Source organism: Ascidia mentula, chromosome 9 (assembly GCF_947561715.1).
Source record: "Ascidia mentula chromosome 9, kaAscMent1.1, whole genome shotgun sequence".
In the NCBI taxonomy this organism is placed as follows: Eukaryota; Metazoa; Chordata; class Ascidiacea; order Phlebobranchia; family Ascidiidae; genus Ascidia; species Ascidia mentula.
The window spans coordinates 6,425,339-6,446,488 of record NC_138574.1 but is presented as its reverse complement, the minus strand read 5'-3'; the positions used below and the strand labels follow the sequence as shown (position 1 = coordinate 6,446,488).

The following is a 21,150-nucleotide window of genomic DNA, read 5'->3' as shown; positions in this document are numbered from 1 at the left end:
TTTCTTTACCACATGAATGAACTTGGCCTGCAAATACAGTTTAACATATGTTAGGGGAAGCAGAAAATTAAACGATATGTACAGTATTTAAACGATTGGCTCTTTTCTGGTTCCTTCAAAACTAGTTTTGGCGCTCTTTGGCGTTTTTTGTCGTGCTGTTTGGCTCTAAACAAAAAAAACATTCTGGCAACCCTGCTGCACTGACCATTTGTCGGAGACCAAACTCGTAGTTGTTGTTGTGGGTTTACAGTTCATATGTATTTATTTTTTAGTATTCCACATAGGCTCACACCACTTTAAGCACTATTTTCATTTTGACTGAAATATTAGGGGAAAATTGTTTAGTTTATACAATGGTAAAAGTTTGGTGCAAAGAAGTTCTAGTAATTTTAGTGTGTGTTGAAATTGGAGCGTCATTTGAATTTTTCTCTACTTCGTTTGCTGTTGCTGGTGCTGCAACCACAGCTTTGGCAATGTTGGTTGAAATTACTGGTTGGACTTCATTTAAATGTACATTAACAAATTTGGAGTGTTGTACCAAGCCAAGTATAAAGTTTAATGACTCAGGTATGTCACTTGCAATTTAATTTTGCCACTAGATGTAAGATTGGAACATTGTTTTAGGTTTCACAAAACATCTGTATATGTTGGTAGTTTCTTTCTTGTCACAGGTTTGCTGTTTGATCTGAATAAACACTTGCATGGCCAGCACCTGGTTTCATCAACTGTGTACAGGGCAGTGAGGTCACATATGAGAAACAGCAAACCAGCAAAACCTCTTGTTATGTCTTTTCATGGTTAGCTGTGTACCTGTGTTATGTTTGATTTCACTGGTTTTAATGATATCTTTTTTTGTTGGTAGGTTGGACTGGTGGGGGAAAAAACTTTGTTACACGCATGATAATAAACAACATTTACAAAAAAGGTGAAAAAAGTGCATATGTTCATGTTTTCAATGCTGAAGTGGATTTTAAACATACAAAACATGTTGACAAATATAAAGTACGTTAGACATATTGTTGCTATTTTGATGTAAAAGAACCAACTTCATTTTAATATTTGTCAAGAAAACAAATCAGCCAGCTGAAATGACAATATTACTAAATAAAAATACTTTTAGCTATTTTGTTATATAAGTAGGTATGGATACCTTACACTGTTAAAAATACTTTCTGTTGAAATTACAAGCAGCTTTTATGTAGTAACTATTTGAATTTAGGATGACTTACAAAACTGGTTACATGGTAATGTTTCTCGATGTGGTCGTTCAATTTTTATTTTTGATGAAATGGATCATATGCCTAAAGGTCTAATAGATGCAATTAAGCCGTATTTGGGACACAATGCAGTTGTTCGAGGAGTGGATTACACACAATCCATGTTTATTTTTTTAAGGTTGGTGAGATTTTCTTTTGTTATTATACTGTGGGTGAGGCCACCCATAAGCTTGCATGAATATATGAATTATAAAAACTAAAAATAGGTTTTGACCACCAGGTAACATGATGGACACTAAACTGTATCTTCTACCGGTCAAAATACAAGAAATATACACCTTTTGTTAAAAAGATCATTTTTCTTTTTCATAGTAGTTTTTTATCTTGGTTGAGAATCAAAGGGTTCTAGAAGACTATATTCTGATGCTGTTTTGTAAATCTCAGCAATACAGGTGGGCAGGAAATTGTGACAAAATGTAAATTTAATTGGGAGCATGGAAACAAACGTGAAGATTTAAAGTTATCTGATGTGCAAGATATTCTACTTAGAAGTGCTTATAACCAAAAAAGTGGATTGTTTCGAAGCGGCATAGTAGATCGGTAAGTGTATATTTATAATGCAATTTCAATAACCTCAAAGTAAACCAAATTATAGCAAAGAAGTGTTACTTTTAGGAATCTGATTGATCATTATATTCCATTTCTGCCTCTTGAGCGAAAACATGTACAACTATGCATACAAGATGAAATAAGACGACTTAACTATAATGAAAACACACTAGAAATGCAACGGATAGTTAATGAGGTAATGGACCAACTACTGTGGCTTCCAGAAGAGTCAAGACTTTACTCCAAATCAGGCTGCAAAAAAATTGCCAACAAGTTGGCACTTGCATTGGAAGTTTAATATGTTGATTCAAAAAGTATTTAAATTGACGATATTTTTGTGTGTTTTTTCTGAAACAATTGTCATGTTGACTGAAACAAACTGAATTGTTAGCGATTGTTGATTGCCATTTTCCTTGCTGCACTTGAACTAACTGATGAACTGATTTTTGCAACACTTCGCCTTACAGTTTGATACATTGATTTTGTTTCACACCCTTACTGAACACTCATGATGCTGAATTCGGGTCATCAATGGGTCTGACGTCATAATACTACAGCCAAAATTTTCGCCCCAGTATACTAGACGTGTTCGGTGCCAATGGTGTGATGCTAAAAGTAAACATGACCGCGTGGATAAAAATGGGAAGAAAGCCATTCGGATTGACAGTCCATTTTCATGTGAAAGTTTACATTGCTGCTAAAATAAGACTTGGAAGCATTGCAAGTAGTTAGTGCACTGGAAGCCTGCAACTAAATGCGCCGTAGATGGAGCTTCATTTTCACTAAGACTTAAGTGATAATTGTTAGTCCTATGGAGTTCGTCCGTGAACCCCACTTAACAGTTTACATACTTTTGATTTTAAAGCACACAACCCTTGAGTTAAAAAGCGTAAGTAATTCAATAGTTTGCTTGATATTTGGATTATGCTACCGTGGGTATTACATCGCCACTATGTTATGTGATGTATTGATAATTTAACGTCAGCCCAATGTACCGTTGTTACGTCACAAATACCGTTGTTCCCGTAGAACCCCAGTGCTTGCCTGAACTATTGTTGGCTGAGTTTTAGTTTTGGTTAGTTGTCGTGCACTGCTGTAGGAAACTAATATTATTTCTATTTGAATAAGACAATTTAAGTTCAAGTTGAATCTGCTAACGTTGTTTCCTGTTGTGTGAAATTGGAAAGAAGCCGATGTTTTTGTGACTGGTTCCACAATAGTTCGGTAAGCAGAATTGTGCATTTAATTTCAATGTTTTTGGTCGCTAATTCAACGCGTGTTGTGTAGAAACCGCAGCGCCTTCCGAATAAAGTTGACCCGTTCCCTTTGAAGAAGAAGTGTTGTGTGTTAAGAACCATTGCAGAAATCCCGTCTGTTGCACTGTCTGGGCGCAACCAGTCACGCCCGTCTGACTGTCAAGGACAGCGCAACAATGGGTATAGTTTATTTCTTCATGTTTTAAAAAAGTATACAGTTGTCTCAAATCCTTTGTATGCGCAACAAATTAACAAGAAACGGAAAAAATAAATTTCTGGCATGGGCACAGATAAACCATAAACACATGCAAAAGCGTAAAGCTTTTACATTTACACCCCGTTTTTCTGACGTCTTCGCTATAGTTATCTGCGTGAGCCTATAGGTCTTTCAACCTACTTCTTCTCAGTCTTTTAGTCGCTACTTCTTCTTAGTCTTTTGTCGCTACTTCTTAGTCTTTTGTCGCTTAATCGCAACAATTATATATTTGTTTTTGCTTCGTCTTTGATATCCCTCTGTGAATTTGCGACTTTCTCGAACAAAATCGTACGGCTGATTATACGGATTCAGTGCCGGTTCGGAATTTTAAGATTCAAATTCAGTTTCACTTAAAATTGTTTTGAACTTAAATCGTAACACTTTTTAATCCGAGTGGTGGCTTCTACTACACGCAAAACAAGAACTTCATCAAATGTATGTATATCTAGCCGTTTCAGAATCAGCTCCAATTCATAAAAAAAAACGTTTAAACCGCGGTTCTGATTCGACTTCTGAAGACAATAACCAAGCTGCGCCAACCATGTAGACTCTTCCCCTGATGGGTGTCAACTCTATTTATCTTAAAATAGATAAACGAAAAACAAATTGATTTGACATACACTAGTTGAAAATATTGGCAATAGTCCTGATAACGTAGACGCAATTAGACCAGGGAAGGCCTGCTTGTTGGTTTTAGTTGTCCGTAAACTATTTTGGCTTTGGGCTGGTAAAGCAGATTAAAACAAGAATTAAATCGTGAATGCATGCGCATTGCAGTATATGTATCGACAGTCACGTGACCAGATACCTTTGTTCTCCGAAGAAACTGCAAAAACATCAATGAATAAATCATTAGCGAGGCCAAGGGGACAAAAAATGCATCGATCGATCGACCCGGTCGTATCAATCGATTTTGAAGGGCTTGGAAGGCCTACAAGACCAAAATGCAACCGAAGCAGTACAGTTGGAAACTATTTATGTCTTGCTATGTATGCGCATGCGTAAGTTTACCCGCTAAAATGAAAATTAGCTGTGTGCAGAAGTACTTCTGTCTTTATGTTAAAACTACGGAAAAGTAACTGTCCCAATGAGGGGAGTTTAGGACAATGTTATCTTGACGTTATTTTAATTAATTCTATTATTTTTATAAACAAATTGTGACACATTTCCGAAAGGTACAATATTATTATGTACAGTAGTCTACATTATTTTCTGCTGCTGTTTAAAGTGACAAAAAAAATTGTGTGCAGCTGAATCAAAAGAAAACACCATGGAGAACCTTTCAGATTTATGTATGTGCAAAAATTTTTGTGTATTGTATATATATGTAGGCGTATATATACAAAGTTTATTGGAAGAAAAAAAGAAAGCCCCTATTAATTGTGGGGATTGTGCAGAATTTACACTTTAAAGCAGGTGTGTTTTCAGTTGTTGCAAAAGTGAGCTGCTTAAAGGAACTTCATAAACAGATGTTGTGGAGTTCAAATCATGTTTTTTCCTCTGCTGAACTTTCCAGCACTCTAAAATTTTTTGACTCATTTTTATTGGGGTAAATACATTTAATAATAGTTTTACTTTTGTATGAAACAAGTTTATACTTTTTAATGGATATTTTGTTACTTTAGCTTGTTTAAGTAAAATGCGTATCATCCTTGCTTTATCATAGTATAGCTGGGCTTTGTGTCAGGCAAAAATTATGACCAAGATAACAACAATCAAATTTGTAAAAAAATTTTTCTACCAATTACAGAATCCTCAAAGATGCTGCAACAGACATGCATGTTCCGAGAATGCCCTTTACAAGCAGTTATCCATCACTGGATTACTTTGAATTGTACGATGTTCTCTTGGTTTTGCTACATAAACTGATTTCCAATTACTTAGAATTTGAAGGTATCATCCGACAGATAAAAAATTAAGTATTTTATGACGTTATCATATTGCTGTTATTTTAAAACAGATAAAAGTACTTTTCAATATGCTTACCATTATAAAATACTTTAGACATAATTACGGCACTCCTTAAATGTGTTAGTCTTGCAATGTTGTTTGTTGATGAATGCACACGAATTGAATTGCCAGCCATCATTTCTGGTCTGTTTTATGAACTAAAATCCCCTAACAAGGTCCATGGGTTCGTTCTTCAAACATTGTTTAGGACTATTATTCCAATGTGTTTAGGTAAGTTTATTTTACATCACAAATTTGACATGGAAACTAAATGTGTTTAAAACTAAAACCATTTGGTGTTAGGATCTGGATTGGAAAATGAGGTTGCCTGTCAATGCTATGATGACATACCAAGTATAATCACAGTCGTACTGGAATGTGTTCCAGATGTTTCTGCACATTTCCAGTTAATTGAAACCCTGATGCTTTTCAAAAAAAATTTGTGGGCTGTAAGTAATTGTTTTGTTTTTCTTTAAACAATTTCACATAACTGTTTTTATTTAAGGACATTATGTCTGTCATATCATTTGCGGATGGTGTGGTAAAGGTTAATGCTGTGCAGTTACTCTTTCACTATTGGCCACAGCTACATCCTTGTACCTCCTTGGGACATCAGTTGGAAATGTTGTGTGGTATATTACATATTTTGTCATTTTAAAGTGTAAATCAGTTAATTTACACTAAATCAAATTTACGCTTTTTCCCAACATTAAAGGCTATTTCACAAAAATGTTTTTCCAAAAGTAAAATAAAAGAATTTTCTACATGTTAGTCATTTTTGAAAGTAGACATTTTATCCAAAAAACTTTCTTTAGTGTATGAAAATATTTCATGTGAAAACCTTCATTGCAAGTCAGCACCAAAAACCAACGCAGCAGTCATTATGCTATTGGACCCTGTAATGTCAGCATGCCATTCAAACAAAGCACCACCCTTGTATTTATGTCATTCCTGTGCACAGGTAATACTGTATGGAAAGTTTTGTAAACTTAAGAATACCTTTTTAATGTATTTTACAATGAAAGTTTTGTAACTCTGTGTAAAAATTGCTTCCCAAAGTTTAGTTGCAATGTGATTATAGCTACCACCTTGTAACTTTTGTAATTTTGACACACGTATTTGGATTTGTTTGATATCATCCCTTGTAATTTAATTTGGTACTGGGAAGCAATGATGGTTTTCTTCAGATATAGTAGTGTCAGTGTGGACATGGCAATGTTAATATAAGGGAATAACGAAATACATTTTACTACATTTTTTAGAATAACTTGACAGGAAAACCAGGCTATATTTTTCATGATGTTCTTTTGCCTATGGAATACATTGGTTACAGTTGTGAGAACAAGGTTAAATGTTTAGGTGTTACCTGTATAACTAATATTAAATTTATCTTTTGCTTTTAGCACTGTGTATCTACACACCCCACGGCAACTGTTACATTATGCAGTAGTCAGTGTGAAAGGAAATTTAATGATGGCACGAACAAAGGCAACATTCCAGATATACATAGAAACAAATTTTTTTGGCATATTTTGGAGAATAAGGGAATTCGATATTGTGAGGAATGTTATAGTAACATTCGCCTTGTACTTGGTGATTTGGTAACACAAATGTCACCTACATGTGCATGGGACCAACCACAATTTGAAAGTGATGTAATAGTTAATACTGTAATAAGGTATGACATGGATGTGTATTAATGAAAATCAAGTATAGTTATTTGTAGAAAATGTATAATTTTTATTTTTTGTTACTTCATTTCTGTTCCACAGTTTACTTCTGGAACCTGCATCCAAAGTTTCGCAGAAAAATCAAGAGAAAAGCAAGCTTAATGGAAATTTGAATGAAATTTGGAACAATTCAGGTGTTATAGGCTTTTCCATAACATCTGTAGATCTGTAGATTTAGGCTAACAACTCTTTTGCTAGCTTTTCCAAGAGCAGATCAGTCAACTTATTTCAATGTGGGTAATTATTTACAGAGGAACATGTGTATAATGTTTAATTTCAGGATCGTATCCTTGTGTTGGGTGCAAAGAAAATATTGGATTATTACTTGAATCACAAACATTAAGTCACTTTGGTGTGTGGATACTAATATCACTTTGTCCACCACGGCCAACCACAAGTCAAGTAAATCAGATTTTTAAATCTAGCAAATTGCTTGTTTTATCCTTACACTCTACCTTTTATTGAAAGGAATCTGCCACAAGACTAATAGCAGCTGTGCTTTCCTGGTATGCAACTAACTCGCGTTTGGACTCTGGTATGGATTTATTTATATGTATTTGTTGGTAACCTACACAAACCACCAATGTTTCCATAACCTACAAAATAATATAAAGGTTTTTTGTATAAAAAAACTTCTTAAATTACATCTATTTCACAAAATTTCATAAGTTTTTGTTTCACCTATTTTGAGACATTTGTACCGCCTAAATGGTTTTCTTTTATATATGGTTTTCGTTGTGATTTGGTTGTTTGCCACACTGTTTGATTACGTTTATATTATATTGCTTTTCAGATGATTTGGGAAATAGACTGGAAGGCCTGAAGCAACAGGTTTTTTTTTGTACAATGATGTATATTTTTTGTTTTTAAAATTTGTAAAAGGTTTTATCACAACTTTTGAAAATCCATGGACCTGGTTGTCACATTATGCACTTACAAGCTTAAGATTTAAGCTCCTGCTGTTGCCTAACATACAATATACCCTGGGGACATCTTTAATATTATTTATTATACTTCAGTATTTTGATTTATTGTCAGTATTGCATGTTTTTTGAACAGTTTGTTGCTGATGCTGTCAGGCATATTACTTGGTAATGTAAGGCTCTTCTGGCAAAAAAGAAAAACTAGTTTGGACGAAGTTTCGGTCGTTATTCAACTGACCTTCATGAGGTGTTATGTAGTGTACTTCATTTGTCCTGATGAAGGTCAGTTGAATAACAACCGAAACGTCGTCTGAACTAGTTTTTCTTTTTTGCCAGTAGAGCCTTACATTGCATGTTTTTTTGTGATTTTGTGATCCATGTATTTGTGCAACATTATAAAATTGCAAGACCATTACTTTTCAAGCTTTAATTATCACATATTGTTTTAAAATTATTCATTTCAAATCCTTTGAACACATTGTGTTTCATGAATTAGTAACTAATGGCATCATTATTTGTTTTTTATTAGTTTTTAGAAAAATGGTTGTTGGATATGGTGTCAATTCACTTTAAAGCTTTTTTGTCTGTTTTGCTTCCACATCCGGATGCAGAAAGTAGAGTTACTGGACTTTGGTTTGTATCTGCACACATCATTGCACTTGGTAATGTGTTGCAATATAAACTTTCATTTAGGGATGCTATAAAACCACTGTGGAGACATTATCAGGATGCCCTACATCTGATTACTTGTTTATCATCATACTCCATTATTAAGTAAGATGCTCCGTTAGAATTTGTTCATAGCATATGTTAACTAATACTTTGGGTTTTACTTCAATATATTTAGCAAGGAAATGTGGGATTGTCTAATACCAGCATGGATGACAGCTTTGTCCAATAATCTCAGCTCCTCAGAACTCAAACAACTAAAGCCAGTTTTAAAGTAGGTTTCATGCAAACTTTGTACCTAAACTCCTTTTCAAAAAACAACTTTACCACTTGCTGTAGTGCTTTGCTGGATGTTGACCTGTCACCTTTGCCCTTCAAAGCTGAGCTGGTGTTTGAATTTCTATTAAAACACTTTCATAGTCACTCAGTTTCACAGCATCAACAGGCTTTCCAGTGGATACAGGTCAGTATAAAGTTATCTTGTCAACATAAGTTGAGAATACTTAATAGATAGTTAGCCACTGTTTGTTTCCCTATTTATTAACAAAAAAACTTTACAAGTCTAATTAATGTCAAGGTATTTTTCAAAGGTTTTTTGTGATGTTGATGTTATTGTTCCTTTAAATATGTTGTTGGACACATTAAACATGGCTAATGAATACCATGCCTTTGGAACAGAAAAGCACAATAAACAGGTCTGGCTGACAACTGTAAGTTTTTCTTGATAACACAATAAAAAAATCATATTGATGTACAAAGTATTATTAAACATAAATGTTGTTTTTTGATGGCAATACTTTTTCAGGAACGAAAAGATGTACTGCTCCCGAGTGACACAGTAAAAAAATTAAATGGCAAGTGATCATGTTTTCATAGTTCATTGGTTTTTGTTTGTTATTAAAAATTTTTAACATAAACATGTTGTATTTTTTGTTTGTTTTTAACATAAACATGTTGTATGTTTATGTATTTAATTTTGTAACTCAGGAAGTATGTGAAAAATAACTTGTATTGTAGATTTTGAAATTGAGCACATTTTGAAACAAGCTGTACATTCCAATATCATTACTTTGTCCTCTGCTTTTGAGTCCATGAATGTTTCATGCAACAGAAAATGGTATGCCAGGACATAACCTAAATACTGGCCCAATAACAAAGGTTAACAGAATTATTTGATTGTTGCAGTTCTACAGACAATTGCTCTGGTGCCCTTGATTTATGTGAACACTTGCATACATTAACAGACTCAGCCCAACCACCTCTTCTAAACCAATCTGACGATGGTAAGTGCTTATTTATGATTAAATTATTTTTAAAAAAATTCCTGTTTTTAGAAGTGTCCCGCAGAATGTCATGTTATGTTGATATGCTGGATGTTGTTTATCGACAAGTTTGTATTTTTTTATGTTTTTAACTCATTCTAGGCCATATTTTTGCAACAAAAGCCCTGTGGAAAAAAAAGCATGACAACCCACTTAAAATTTAATTCAGTAATTGATCCCCGTACCATATGTTTTTAACATAGTATAACTGTGCTAACAAAAAGTTAAAAAATAACTTGCAATTTATAGATAACAACGTCGGGAACATGTGATTAAACGTTTTGTTACTAAAAATGTACCATACCTAAAAATATAAAAAAATTATGTTTTTAACCATCTCTACAACTGAAACTTATGTGCAGATGATTCTTCAATGTCAACCACTACATGAAGGTGTTTGTAACGGAGAGGCCTCAAAAATGATCAAATTAATAAACACTTTACTTACACACATCGTAATAAAGTTAGAGGACAAGTCAATCTTGTTTAATGATGAAGGTTGTTAAATTAATATTTTTTTTTTATTTTGTGCAAAAAAATAGTCTTTAGTTAATTAGTTTACTATCACCAAACTGATATCTGGGCATTGTATTTTTTCAGGTGACCTATACACTTTTCAGCAATTTTTTAAACTGTGCTTGATGATTTTGGATTATATCTTGCCAAGTGGATTGCCGGAAATGGTAAACAGTTTAGTTGGTGATTATGTGCTCATGTGTAAAATTAAGGTGATTCTGTTACTTACTAGATCATTAATTCCACAGTATTAGCAATGTACATTCGGCCAATCTTGAATACTTTTATATGCTCGATGACTTCTATGGACTGTTTGTGGTTTAAACTGCTTCTTTTAGAATACTTTTATAGTTGTTTAAATGACCAAGATGTTATGTGGTATTTTTGTGGTTAACAAATTTATGGCTGTAGAGTGAAGTAAATGCAAATTGTGAATTGAAATTTGGTGCAAATGTGACAGAAGAAGAAATTGATGAAGACATGGAAATTAAACTAGAAGATTTCAAACATTTTTGTCTTCCTGTTCAGTTGGTGTTCAAGTTAGTTAAAGTATGCCACTACATGTGTAATTTACTGATAATACAAATTAGTGGTACTTTTTTGTGTTTAGATCTTACACCTTTTTGCAAAAGAAACTGTTGCGTTTGACCATATTACTCATTGCATATCCAAACTGTGTCTGAATGGAAGAGTGCTACAGGTTCTTTCTCAAATATCAAAGCCATGCATAAAACATTTTGAAAAGCAGTTACTATTCCCTATGTACGTTTTTTATCAGTAGTGTTTGTAAACTTTTGGTACAGTTACCTGTGTTTTTTAGTCTATGGAAGCAACTGCATCACATTAATAGAGCTTCACATATTGTCCCTGTTGTAATGAAGGGAATAAATATTAGTAAAACTGGATTTCTTACTGTTATGTCATTGCTCAGCCAATCGTTTAAAGATAAGTGCAGTGACCACACTCACCTAGGTATTGATGGCTGGTGCAAACAATTTAGAGCAAGTATGTAGTCTGTATATAGTTCTACGCAACAATAAGTATAAATATGTTTTTCTAGTTCACCAAATACAGGCATTTTTGATGTTTACTGATGTCTCTTTGGTACCAAATCGTTCACCCTTATCCCATGTGATTGCTTACTCTGCTTGCTTAGTTTTAGCAGCTTTGGATGAGCCAAATGGAGCAAAATGTACAAAAGCGATGTTTGTTCTTGATGCATTGGGCTATAATAACTTGGAAGTATGTATATTGCTCTTTAATTTTTCAGGTGCCACTAGTAGTTGTAAAAACTTTATTACTTACGTATATATAGCAAATTTATGATTGTTGTGGTGTGACAAAAAACACAAAAACAATATATTCATGTGCTTACTTCAACAAATAGACAAATTTAGGAATGCAGTAAACCTTTTTCATTTGTTTCCTATTTGTATTAGGCAGTGTGTCATTGTTTGCAACATGAGTTTGATGAATCAGTTGAAGACAGAATGTTTGTATTATCTCAATTACTTTTGCTAAGCAACCTTCGACCAGATTGTCAGCCACTTTCATGTGTATTTTTTTCTCATTGCATGGACATTCTTGCGTCTGAGTCTGTTATTTACCGCAACATGAACAAACCATTCCCATTTCCTGCTAGTAAGTTGAGTGTTATTAACATTTGTTGATTGTAAATGATTGTAGAAAAAATCAACGTCTGTATGAAGTTTTCTACCATTGTTTGGGCTATCTTGTTTATATTTGTTGTTTTAGACATTACTTTATCTACCATTTACTGTACATATTAAGTTTTTTAATTGAATGAGTTGTGTAGCAACACATGTAACATTTAATAACCTTCATTATTATAAAGCTATAAAGCAGATGTATATAATCACACTGACTTTTTATTAAATTTTGTGAATGTAATTTTTTGTTTTTTTATAAATGTTCAAGAATTACTTTCTAAAACATGGTAAGCAGATAGTATAGGCATCTACAATTTGTTGTTTTAACTTATTTTAATTTTATTGTTTATTTTTACATTAAACACATTTTTAATAGCTAATATATTTTACATAAAAAGATGCATGCAGTCAGAAATCACTATTACATGATGAGGGATTGTCTGTGCAAATTGCTCGTGCTCGTTGCAACATTAAGAATACAATAACCCTTAAAAAACGGATAACACAAAACAAGTCCTTTGCTGGATTAGGTAATTTGTAGTTTTCGATCAAAAGGCAGCAAAAAAGTAAAACAAAATAATGACTTGTTTAAACAAAAGTGTAATTGTCAAAATAATAACAATAGAATAGATCTTCTAAACAAATTTTAAAATGTGAAAGGTGTTAAACAAAGTTTTAATAGATTTTGACAACATCAAGGTCAACTACATACTTTATGAACAAGATCATGATGACCTCTTAAAAGTTAAACTGGGCCTTCAAATGGGTGAGTATGTATGCCCAGCCATATTTTTTGTTTCACTAAACCAACATTTGTGTAAAAGATAACAAGAAAAATGAAGACACCTGCTTGGACACCCAAGTGGATTGTCAGACTGTGCACCATTTGACCTATGTGATTTGCAGGGTATTTATCAACAACTGTTTATGTCTTAAAATAAATTCTTTTGAAAATACTGTTTTTACTTTTCAGCACCTAAAAGATGACTGTCAAGAAAATCAGATTTTGCAAAATTTTACAAAAAATTATCGAACATTTTTTCGACAATTGCAATCTATGTTGGGATACAATGAACAAATAGGTTACTTTACTAACACACCACAAAAATTGAGAAACTCTGTTGGTGTATATTCCATGTTAATCAATTTACCAAAAGTAATGATTTTTTTTATTGAATTGGCCACAATAACTTATATTTTGTCGTGTATAATTTATGTCTATTTAGATTTTGGACCAAAACAAAACATTTGGAAATGTGTTTTTGTCAATGGCTGTTCCACTACTGCATTGTATTTTATCACCACAACCAACATATGGACTAACTGACTGTAGCAATTCATTAAAACTTAATGTTTTACCATGCAATGTACAGCAATCTTGGTTGAAATCGCTTCTTGTTATTATGTATAAGGTTAGTTGCCACATTTATGTTCTTTCACATTATGTGCACATATACTACTTTTAAAAAAATTTTAGTATCCTGTATCTGAGATTTCTGATCCAAAATATGTCACTGAATTAGTTTTGGCATGTTTACAAGCTCTTGAAATAGAGTATCACCAATGTACAATAGAGAATATTTCAATAGAAGGACTGACAATTGGTAAGTATATACTATTTAATTTAAATTGTTGGTTTTTGTAAGATTTTAATTACTTTCCCAAGGAGAAAATGTAGGCTCACCTTACTTGGACAATTCAGTGATGTAAGTTTATATTTTGGTAAATCACTTGCAATCACTTGTAGACTTCAATTACTTTTACTAGGCAAAAAAGTATTGACTGTAACAGCATGAGATGTAACTGGAGTGTTGACAAAAATGACATCATTGTGGGTAATGAGGTATATTTAAAATTTTGTAAGTTTTAATTTTTTACCATTGTGTCTCTCAATTTCAACATCTTTCAAGGTGCAAAAAAATTTTGGGTTTGACAAACTGGTGGCAAATAATACACAGTCTTTTGTAAACTCAACCAAAATTTTACAAGATCACAAGGACCTGAGGTATTTAGAAATTTATTTTTAAGTATTATTTTCACCAACGAAATGTTTATTTAGACATGAGACAACTCAAAAAGCATCTTTCCCAGATGGTACTGTTGAGGGTTTTGAGAGTAGCGAATTGTAAGTTGTTTTTATTATTCCATTACCTAAAAATAATTTACCCTGTAGATTAGCTCATTGAAAATAATATCCACCAACCTGATTTTTTTATAGCATGTGTTGAGACATAGACAAAAGATCTCATGATTGTTGTCAGTTTTAATCAGTTGTAGATGTATTAGGATTTTCTCTACAGTGCATATTACTTCTAATCTTGAGGCACTGTTAAACTAAAATTTTATTGCTTAATATATAGGAGTAAAATTTGCTTGTTTTGTCGACTGTATGTAAAATGTGAATATTTTAGTTTAAACTGGTTTAAAATTATTTTTGTGAAAATCAACACGAGCAAATTGAAATCTTGCAATTTTCGTTGTATAAATCTGCAGAATACATCATTTCAAAACCTAAAAACACCTATGGTAATTGATACAGCTTTAAACATTGCTTTACAGTAAAGGTTTGTTGGTGGAAGTAAAAGCTATTATTTGGTCATAAGGCTTTAGCTCCACTGCTTTGGTAGTTTTTTGTTGTTTTCAAAGTCTTCCACTTTTAGGAAAAGCGACAAAGACAGGAATACTTTTGTTGACACAAGCATTAAGTGTGAAAAATATGAGAATCACATTAAAGGCAAGTTATTCTTAATTTTTCAGTGTTTAATTGTTTAATGTAAATTCTGTGCTATTCAGTTATTTGACTGTTTTAGTTTACTTGTGATTTCTGCTTAGATACAAACAATAAAGTACATATTGATGAAAATGACTTAGAACAGTCATATCAAAAGGATCAAAAAAGTCTGGAGATTGTCATGAGGTGTCCTGTTTTGAGATTTGACAAGAAACAAGATAAAAAGGAAATGTTTTATTTCAGATGTAAGAAATGTAAACATGAGGTTAAGGAGTTTAATGAGGAAACTTTGTGCTTGTGCATTGTGAATTTATGTGAATTGATTCAATACAATGCAAAACCTGCCGTGCCATTGTTACCAAGAGTTCTGAAACAGGTTTTGTCTCCACTGAAATGTGAATAATAAATTCAATTCTACAGCCTCTGTGTGTGTAGTTGGCTGTGATAGCAGAGCCAATCTTGGATGATTCAACATGTGTATCACGGAATCTAGAAACTGTATCTATCGTAGCAAAACAAGCGATTCAGTGCATATGTCATCAGCTTCTAAAAAATGGAATTTTTTCATGCATGTTTCAAGTACCTTTTCACACAGGTAAGTGCCATGCATAGTTAGTTAAGAAAACAATGTGCGTAATTATTTTCTTACAGGAAACAAGTTTATTCCAGTTGTAGTAGCTTGCCTTAAAGGTTACCAGAAAGTTAACTCTGTTGATGTTCTTGGACACACACTAAAAGTAAGTTGTTAGGCAAAAACAAATAAAAAACAAACAGTTAATACCTATTTTTTGTAGGGTTTACCAGAAGATCTTAATTCCATTTCAAGTGAGGGAATGAGTTGTCTACTGACAAACATTGCCACATATTTGCGCCACCTTCCCCTTGTCACGCCTCATGGTCAATGGAGTAGTATACTAAATAGTTTCTGTTTTTTTATATCAAAGCTTAACAACTACTCTTTGTTGGGAGAAATGGTAATTATCAAACGCTGGTACCTAAACTGACTGTTTATATTTTAAATCTTTGTGTTTAGGCATCTATTGATAATATTTTGGAAATCATGACTCATTTACTATCGGTCCCAGTTGTTGTTACAGCCAAGGTATGTTAGTTTCAGACCTCAATTAGCCAACCCAAAATCCACCATTTCCTCACCATCATAGCTAGTATTGGAATGCAACTTTTATGTTTCACTAATAACTAAAATTTTTCAGCAATCACTTTTGGAACCATTTTCCAAATTATTGGCTGTTACTCTTCCAACATGCTCATTTTCTTTGAAAAATGTTTATTATTTATGTTCCATCACAAATGAAATGTTTAACAAAGTAAGTAACTTTATTAATACCTAGTACCATTTTTCCTTTAATTTTTGTTGATAAATAGAATGAATTAGATCAGTAGTTTAAATCCAGCTTAAGCCACCCTGAGTCATATATATGACATGATGTCAAAATTCTTTTGGTTCATATTTGTTTCTTATTGGTCTTAAATTAGTGTACTAATTCGATCAAATTTCAATTGTAAAACATTTGTTGTGTATATTGTTTTAAGGACAAAGATAAGTTGTTTTTTACCCGGTGTTTTGTAACAAAACTGGTGTCAGCCCTAAAGCGCACTTGTCTTATGTCTGAAAGAAACCGAAACCTTCTGCTACAAGTGAGTACTATGGTGTTTTGTTTTTCGTATCAGATAGTTTTTATGCATTTGGTTTTCAGCTTGTATTGCTGGATGGTGGAAGTATTAGTAGTCTATCCAACTGCCCAAAGGAAACCCTGCAGTTTGGGGTTTGTAAAATTATTGGACTAAAAATTGAACTTTTGTTAATGACATTTAACAATACTGTACATTTTTACCCAGGTTCCTTGTTATGCAATGGAGTGTTTTTATGCTCATCTTAATGAATGCTTGGATATTTTAGGGGATGACAGTTTTGTAAACTGTGCAAAGGTAATGGTACAAAAGTATTTGCCTATTGGTATTTGGAGTGTACATACTGCTTATATAAATAATTAATACCATAGTTTTTTAAATGTTTCAGTTTTCCAAGGGAAACAATAATTTTGTAACAATAATTTGTGTTAATTTTATGATTTAATATCCATTGTGCTTGTTAATTGTCCAATTTAATATAAAACAGCTTTATTATGTGCAAAAAAGGGTATCTTATGAAATAATAAATAACTTGAGATATACCTCAATGTACAGGCCAATAAACTTATTTCAGATTGTGATTTTTCTCAAAAAAATAAATAGTTTTACATCATAAATTGTTTCAGGACGATGTGAATATGATTCACAGCTCTTGTTGTGGTTCTGATGATCCCAGAGTGTCATTTCAGGCAGTTAAACTTACAATAGCACAAATTATTGCAGGAGAATTGCACAATAAATCAGTACATACCATATTACCTTGGCTTTTTAATCCTCCAACTACAATGCAACATGGGTATTTTTGTTTGTTCTCTTTTTTGAATGTCAATTGAATTTCATATTTTTTCCATTTGTTTCATGATTTGTAAAACTAACTTTTCAGGCCCAAAGAATATCATGATTGTGTCACTCATATTAAAAAACTATCCTGGATTTTACTTGGAGCATTAAATCATATTTCAATGATTGAAAATACGCGAGGAACCATATGGCAACCAATTCCATTTGAAGCAGGGCAAAACTTAGCAAGTATTCTACAAGTCATACTTACAGGCTTTCTTGATCAGAATAAAGTATGTGCACCAAACATTTGTCATCTTTATCATACTTATTGAATGTTGTTTGTAGGAACAAGGATCAAACATGGGATCGTTGTTTCATGCATTTCTTTTTTGTCAGGTTAGCATTTCTTTTTTGTGTGTTGTTTGCAATGATCAAAATGTCATTAAACAGTTGTTGATATATGTCTTGGGAAACAGATTATTATAATTAAATTTTAGCTTAATCATGTGGCGAAATAAAATTTATACTATTGATATAGTAGCAATTGATTAGTAGCAAGTAAGATCTATTTTTGTGGGTGATCGTATTAACTTTATCAATTGAATGCCCTTGTGAAGATTTGGGGACAGTTATTTCACAGTAAACTAGAGAATTTTTTGTGTGGTTTCATGGTATGTTGATATTATGATATGCTGACTTGAAACATAAAAAGTCATTTAGGCTTAACTGCTTAACACTGAAGAGATAATGTCGATAGCATGTCCCCAATGTGTTTAACTAGTTCTCCTTCTTTGATTGGTAATTTCAATTTTGTACTCCCCTGCACTGCATTTGAATAAATTGTTGCAGTGAATTCAACATGGATAATGCTCACTTGTGGTAAAACAGTTTTGTGTACTCATTGATAACTGGGGTCAAAGGCATGGTTGCTATCTACAGTATTACAACATGTATAAACCTGTGATATAGTAGAAAGCAAGTAAATGAAAGAGTATCTAGGTTTAAAATAGATTTATAGTTTTACTCTGTCACTGCTCTTTCCCTTGTTTATATAAAATCTTATGTGACATCACATAGCTGTGTTTCATAATATGGTTTGGTACAAGGGCAAGGGGTAAGATGCACACTTTAAAAAGGTATAATTTATTATTTACAGATATGGACTGTGTACTGCGAACAGCTTTCATTTTACTCAACAATTTCGAACTTGATGACAGGTGGCACATCCTTGGTATCTTTCAATTTGTGTTACAACTCAGCAGGGGAGCATAACAGCTGTGCAACACAACTACTTGAATTTTGGAGTCGTGTTACACCAAGCATGCTCTTCTTGCTGGAACATGACAACAAAGTAAGTTAGGATACATGAGTTTGGCGTTGTAATTAAATTGAAATCTTCCATTTAGGTCACTGGAAACATACACAGATACATCGCCAGTCTAGTTGTGTGTCTAAAAAAGTATGAATCAAGTTTGTTATTTAAGGTATTATATGGCAACAAATTCTGCAATACAACGTGACAGAATTTAACCTATTTTTTGACAGTTTTACCCAATGTGGTCCCCTATGTTGGATATTTTGCAACCATTACAGTGTGACATTACTGGGATATTGGAGGGTAAGCATGTTTGTCAACAAAGCGTCAATTGTGGAACCTTGTTTCATTTCAAAATATAACATTATTTGTCACATTTATGGTAATCAACACTGTCATGTTAAAATAAGACGTTTCGACAAAAACTTATGTCATCATCATGCCGTTTATTGTGTATTTTGCGTTTTGCGTCGCTTACTGCGTATTTTCCGCCTCTTAATGGTGTGTGGCCGATAGCAAAATGACGTCACCACCCGCGCGAGCCTTATCTGTGACGTCGGTCAGGTCAGCTCCTTATAATGATGGAGCTACACTAATCGCGTCAGTCAAACTGATGATGACATAAGTTTTTGTCGAAACGTCTTATTTTAACATGACAGTGTCAATAACAATATGGGCCAGTCTCTTTATGCTCAGAATTATGACAAAACCCGTGAGTTGTGTTCCTATGGTAATCAGTTTTGTACAAAATGCGTAAATTTCTTGACCAACTTTAATGCTCAATATTTAACCTACTTTACTTCACCCCAGACACCCTGTCTGAACCTACAGTTGCCAACAATTTGGAAGCTTCAAATTCAAGACAACTGGCTAAAGTAATCGAAAGCATCAAAACAACACTATTGAATGTTGAAAGTGGGGAAGGATTGTGCATTGTTTGATGTTAATACTGCTTTCATGTATATATTCTGTGTAATAAAACGCACCAGAAACGAGTAAAAAACTTTTTTTTGAAATTGACATAACAGCAAATTGGCTTTGATTAGTAGCCTACACGTGTGGTTTGGATGCTTTGTTGTCCACACATAATGAAAAGGCCCTTTTTCTGAATAAACGTTTACATGTGACGAACAATCCCAAAAACATATTTGTCGAAAGTGCTAATGCACAAACGGATCTGTCAAATACTAACAAATAGATCACATGCAACTTCATTATTTACTGAATGCCAATGTGCCGCGACAGAATTCTAACTGGGGAGCACAGCATTGTTTGCCGCAGTTTATCAATTTAAATAAACGTACGGTTTGTAGTCATTAAACCATACTGGTTAGCAGATGAAAGTTGTTTTGTTGTATTAAAGTGGATACGATTTATCATGTCATATGTGTATATAATAATGCTGCAGCCAAATATGTTAGGAGCATGTATGATGAGAGGCCCATTTTGCCCACTGGTGAACTAATGTTAGCAATTTTAGATGTAAACCCGCCTCGAAACGTTTTTTTGAACTAGTTCAATAACAGTGGAGTTTCGACCGAAACTAGAAAATTGCGTTACGAACCCAACAAAGGTCTTGAATACAAAGCAAAATTTAATGCTCTCATGTAATAAATTACAAATAATGAATTGCTGTTAATTCTGTGTTGATGCAGGGCAGCCGGTAACGCTCATTATGCTTGTGTTCCTCTCGTATGTAAGCTATTCTGTTGTTGTGCAAATTATAGGTGTAAATCTTTCCACAGTTTGGATACAAAAACAATGCAACAGTACAACTCGGTTGGTTCGCATTCGGTTTATCTGAAATTCGGCTAATTCGTACATAGTGTATTTAGTATTAAAAAAAACCCATCTTGGTTGGATGATTAAGTAGCAATCAAGGCCAGTCCTAGGTATCACTTTTTGAAAGAATTTTACCACTTTTATCCTAAAACCAATCCAAGTTGTCAGTGGGAGATTTTATACATGTAATAAAAACTTTTTTTATAGTTTAGCTTGTGTTACAATCATGTTTGTATAATTGCAATAAAAACCTTTTTGGCTAAGTAAGTTCGGCAAACCAAACTTTCGGTGCACTCCAAGTAATTACAGCCGTATTTCAAGGTAATGAGCCAAATTGTAAATGGGACCATCACATAGCAAATGTTGAATACACTTTGCTAATGTTTGTTCATATTTGTGGTTAAACTGAACACACGTGGTTCTCAAAACAAGTGAACATTAGTTTAAAAATGAAAAATCCGCAATGCTAAAACTTTGTTCAACAACAGTTCTGTTTGTTCATCACTTCATCGTCTTCTTTGGGCCCTTCATTCTTTTGTGTTTCACTAACCACAACACAGACAGATTCCACGACGCAAAAATTCCATTGTTAAAGCGCCTTCATGATTTTTCAGTTGTTGAAGAAAAATGAATTAATTTTAGAAACCTTTCAACCTAAACATAGAAAATATTGATGATCCTAATGCTCAGATCGAATTTGAAATTAAAAAAGGTTTTTCATGACGCACATACCAAGCATATCAAATTCAATGCCTAATTCTTCTCTCG

General features: G+C 33.2%; 2 protein-coding genes across 6 annotated transcripts; both read left to right on the top strand.

Moving 5' to 3' along the window:
- Window positions 1-239: 239 nt before the first annotated feature.
- Window positions 240-4,310, top strand: LOC145913218 (torsin-1A-like). Of its 2 annotated transcripts, XM_083000799.1 has the most exons (8): window positions 240-567; window positions 672-797; window positions 863-1,002; window positions 1,220-1,395; window positions 1,662-1,817; window positions 1,893-3,050; window positions 3,114-3,262; window positions 4,162-4,309. In XM_083000799.1, exons 1-6 carry the CDS (start codon window positions 354-356, stop codon window positions 2,122-2,124), a joined length of 1,044 nt encoding a protein of 347 aa, XP_082856925.1. In that variant the 5' UTR covers window positions 240-353; the 3' UTR covers window positions 2,125-3,050; window positions 3,114-3,262; window positions 4,162-4,309. The 2 variants fall into 2 exon arrangements, with proteins under 2 accessions (XP_082856925.1, XP_082856924.1); XM_083000798.1 differs by having other exon boundaries at window positions 1,893-3,262; window positions 4,162-4,310.
- A 200-nt stretch (window positions 4,311-4,510) lies between these two features.
- Window positions 4,511-19,619, top strand: LOC145912977 (protein unc-79 homolog). Of its 4 annotated transcripts, XM_083000460.1 has the most exons (57): window positions 4,511-4,630; window positions 4,767-4,887; window positions 5,089-5,231; window positions 5,343-5,519; window positions 5,592-5,737; window positions 5,794-5,920; window positions 6,104-6,249; window positions 6,551-6,634; window positions 6,692-6,966; window positions 7,061-7,152; window positions 7,299-7,420; window positions 7,487-7,553; window positions 7,812-7,849; window positions 8,471-8,574; window positions 8,635-8,715; window positions 8,789-8,884; window positions 8,950-9,073; window positions 9,201-9,320; window positions 9,416-9,464; window positions 9,628-9,727; window positions 9,796-9,893; window positions 9,945-10,000; window positions 10,295-10,430; window positions 10,533-10,615; window positions 10,860-10,997; window positions 11,059-11,210; window positions 11,269-11,453; window positions 11,509-11,690; window positions 11,888-12,089; window positions 12,517-12,648; window positions 12,801-12,884; window positions 12,943-13,025; window positions 13,092-13,274; window positions 13,345-13,530; window positions 13,596-13,722; window positions 13,785-13,824; window positions 13,886-13,961; window positions 14,029-14,123; window positions 14,178-14,243; window positions 14,779-14,852; window positions 14,951-15,035; window positions 15,093-15,225; window positions 15,285-15,444; window positions 15,501-15,586; window positions 15,644-15,823; window positions 15,883-15,951; window positions 16,064-16,177; window positions 16,404-16,508; window positions 16,568-16,636; window positions 16,710-16,799; window positions 17,129-17,298; window positions 17,386-17,575; window positions 17,631-17,681; window positions 18,442-18,636; window positions 18,692-18,769; window positions 18,831-18,903; window positions 19,411-19,619. In XM_083000460.1, the coding sequence occupies exons 1-57, from the start codon at window positions 4,609-4,611 to the stop codon at window positions 19,539-19,541; spliced, it is 6,591 nt and encodes a 2,196-aa protein (XP_082856586.1). In that variant the 5' UTR covers window positions 4,511-4,608; the 3' UTR covers window positions 19,542-19,619. The 4 variants fall into 4 exon arrangements, with proteins under 4 accessions (XP_082856586.1, XP_082856585.1, XP_082856584.1 ...); XM_083000459.1 differs by having other exon boundaries at window positions 9,201-9,305; window positions 14,951-15,225; XM_083000458.1 differs by having other exon boundaries at window positions 9,948-10,000; window positions 14,951-15,225.
- The last annotated feature ends 1,531 nt before the right edge of the window (window positions 19,620-21,150 follow it).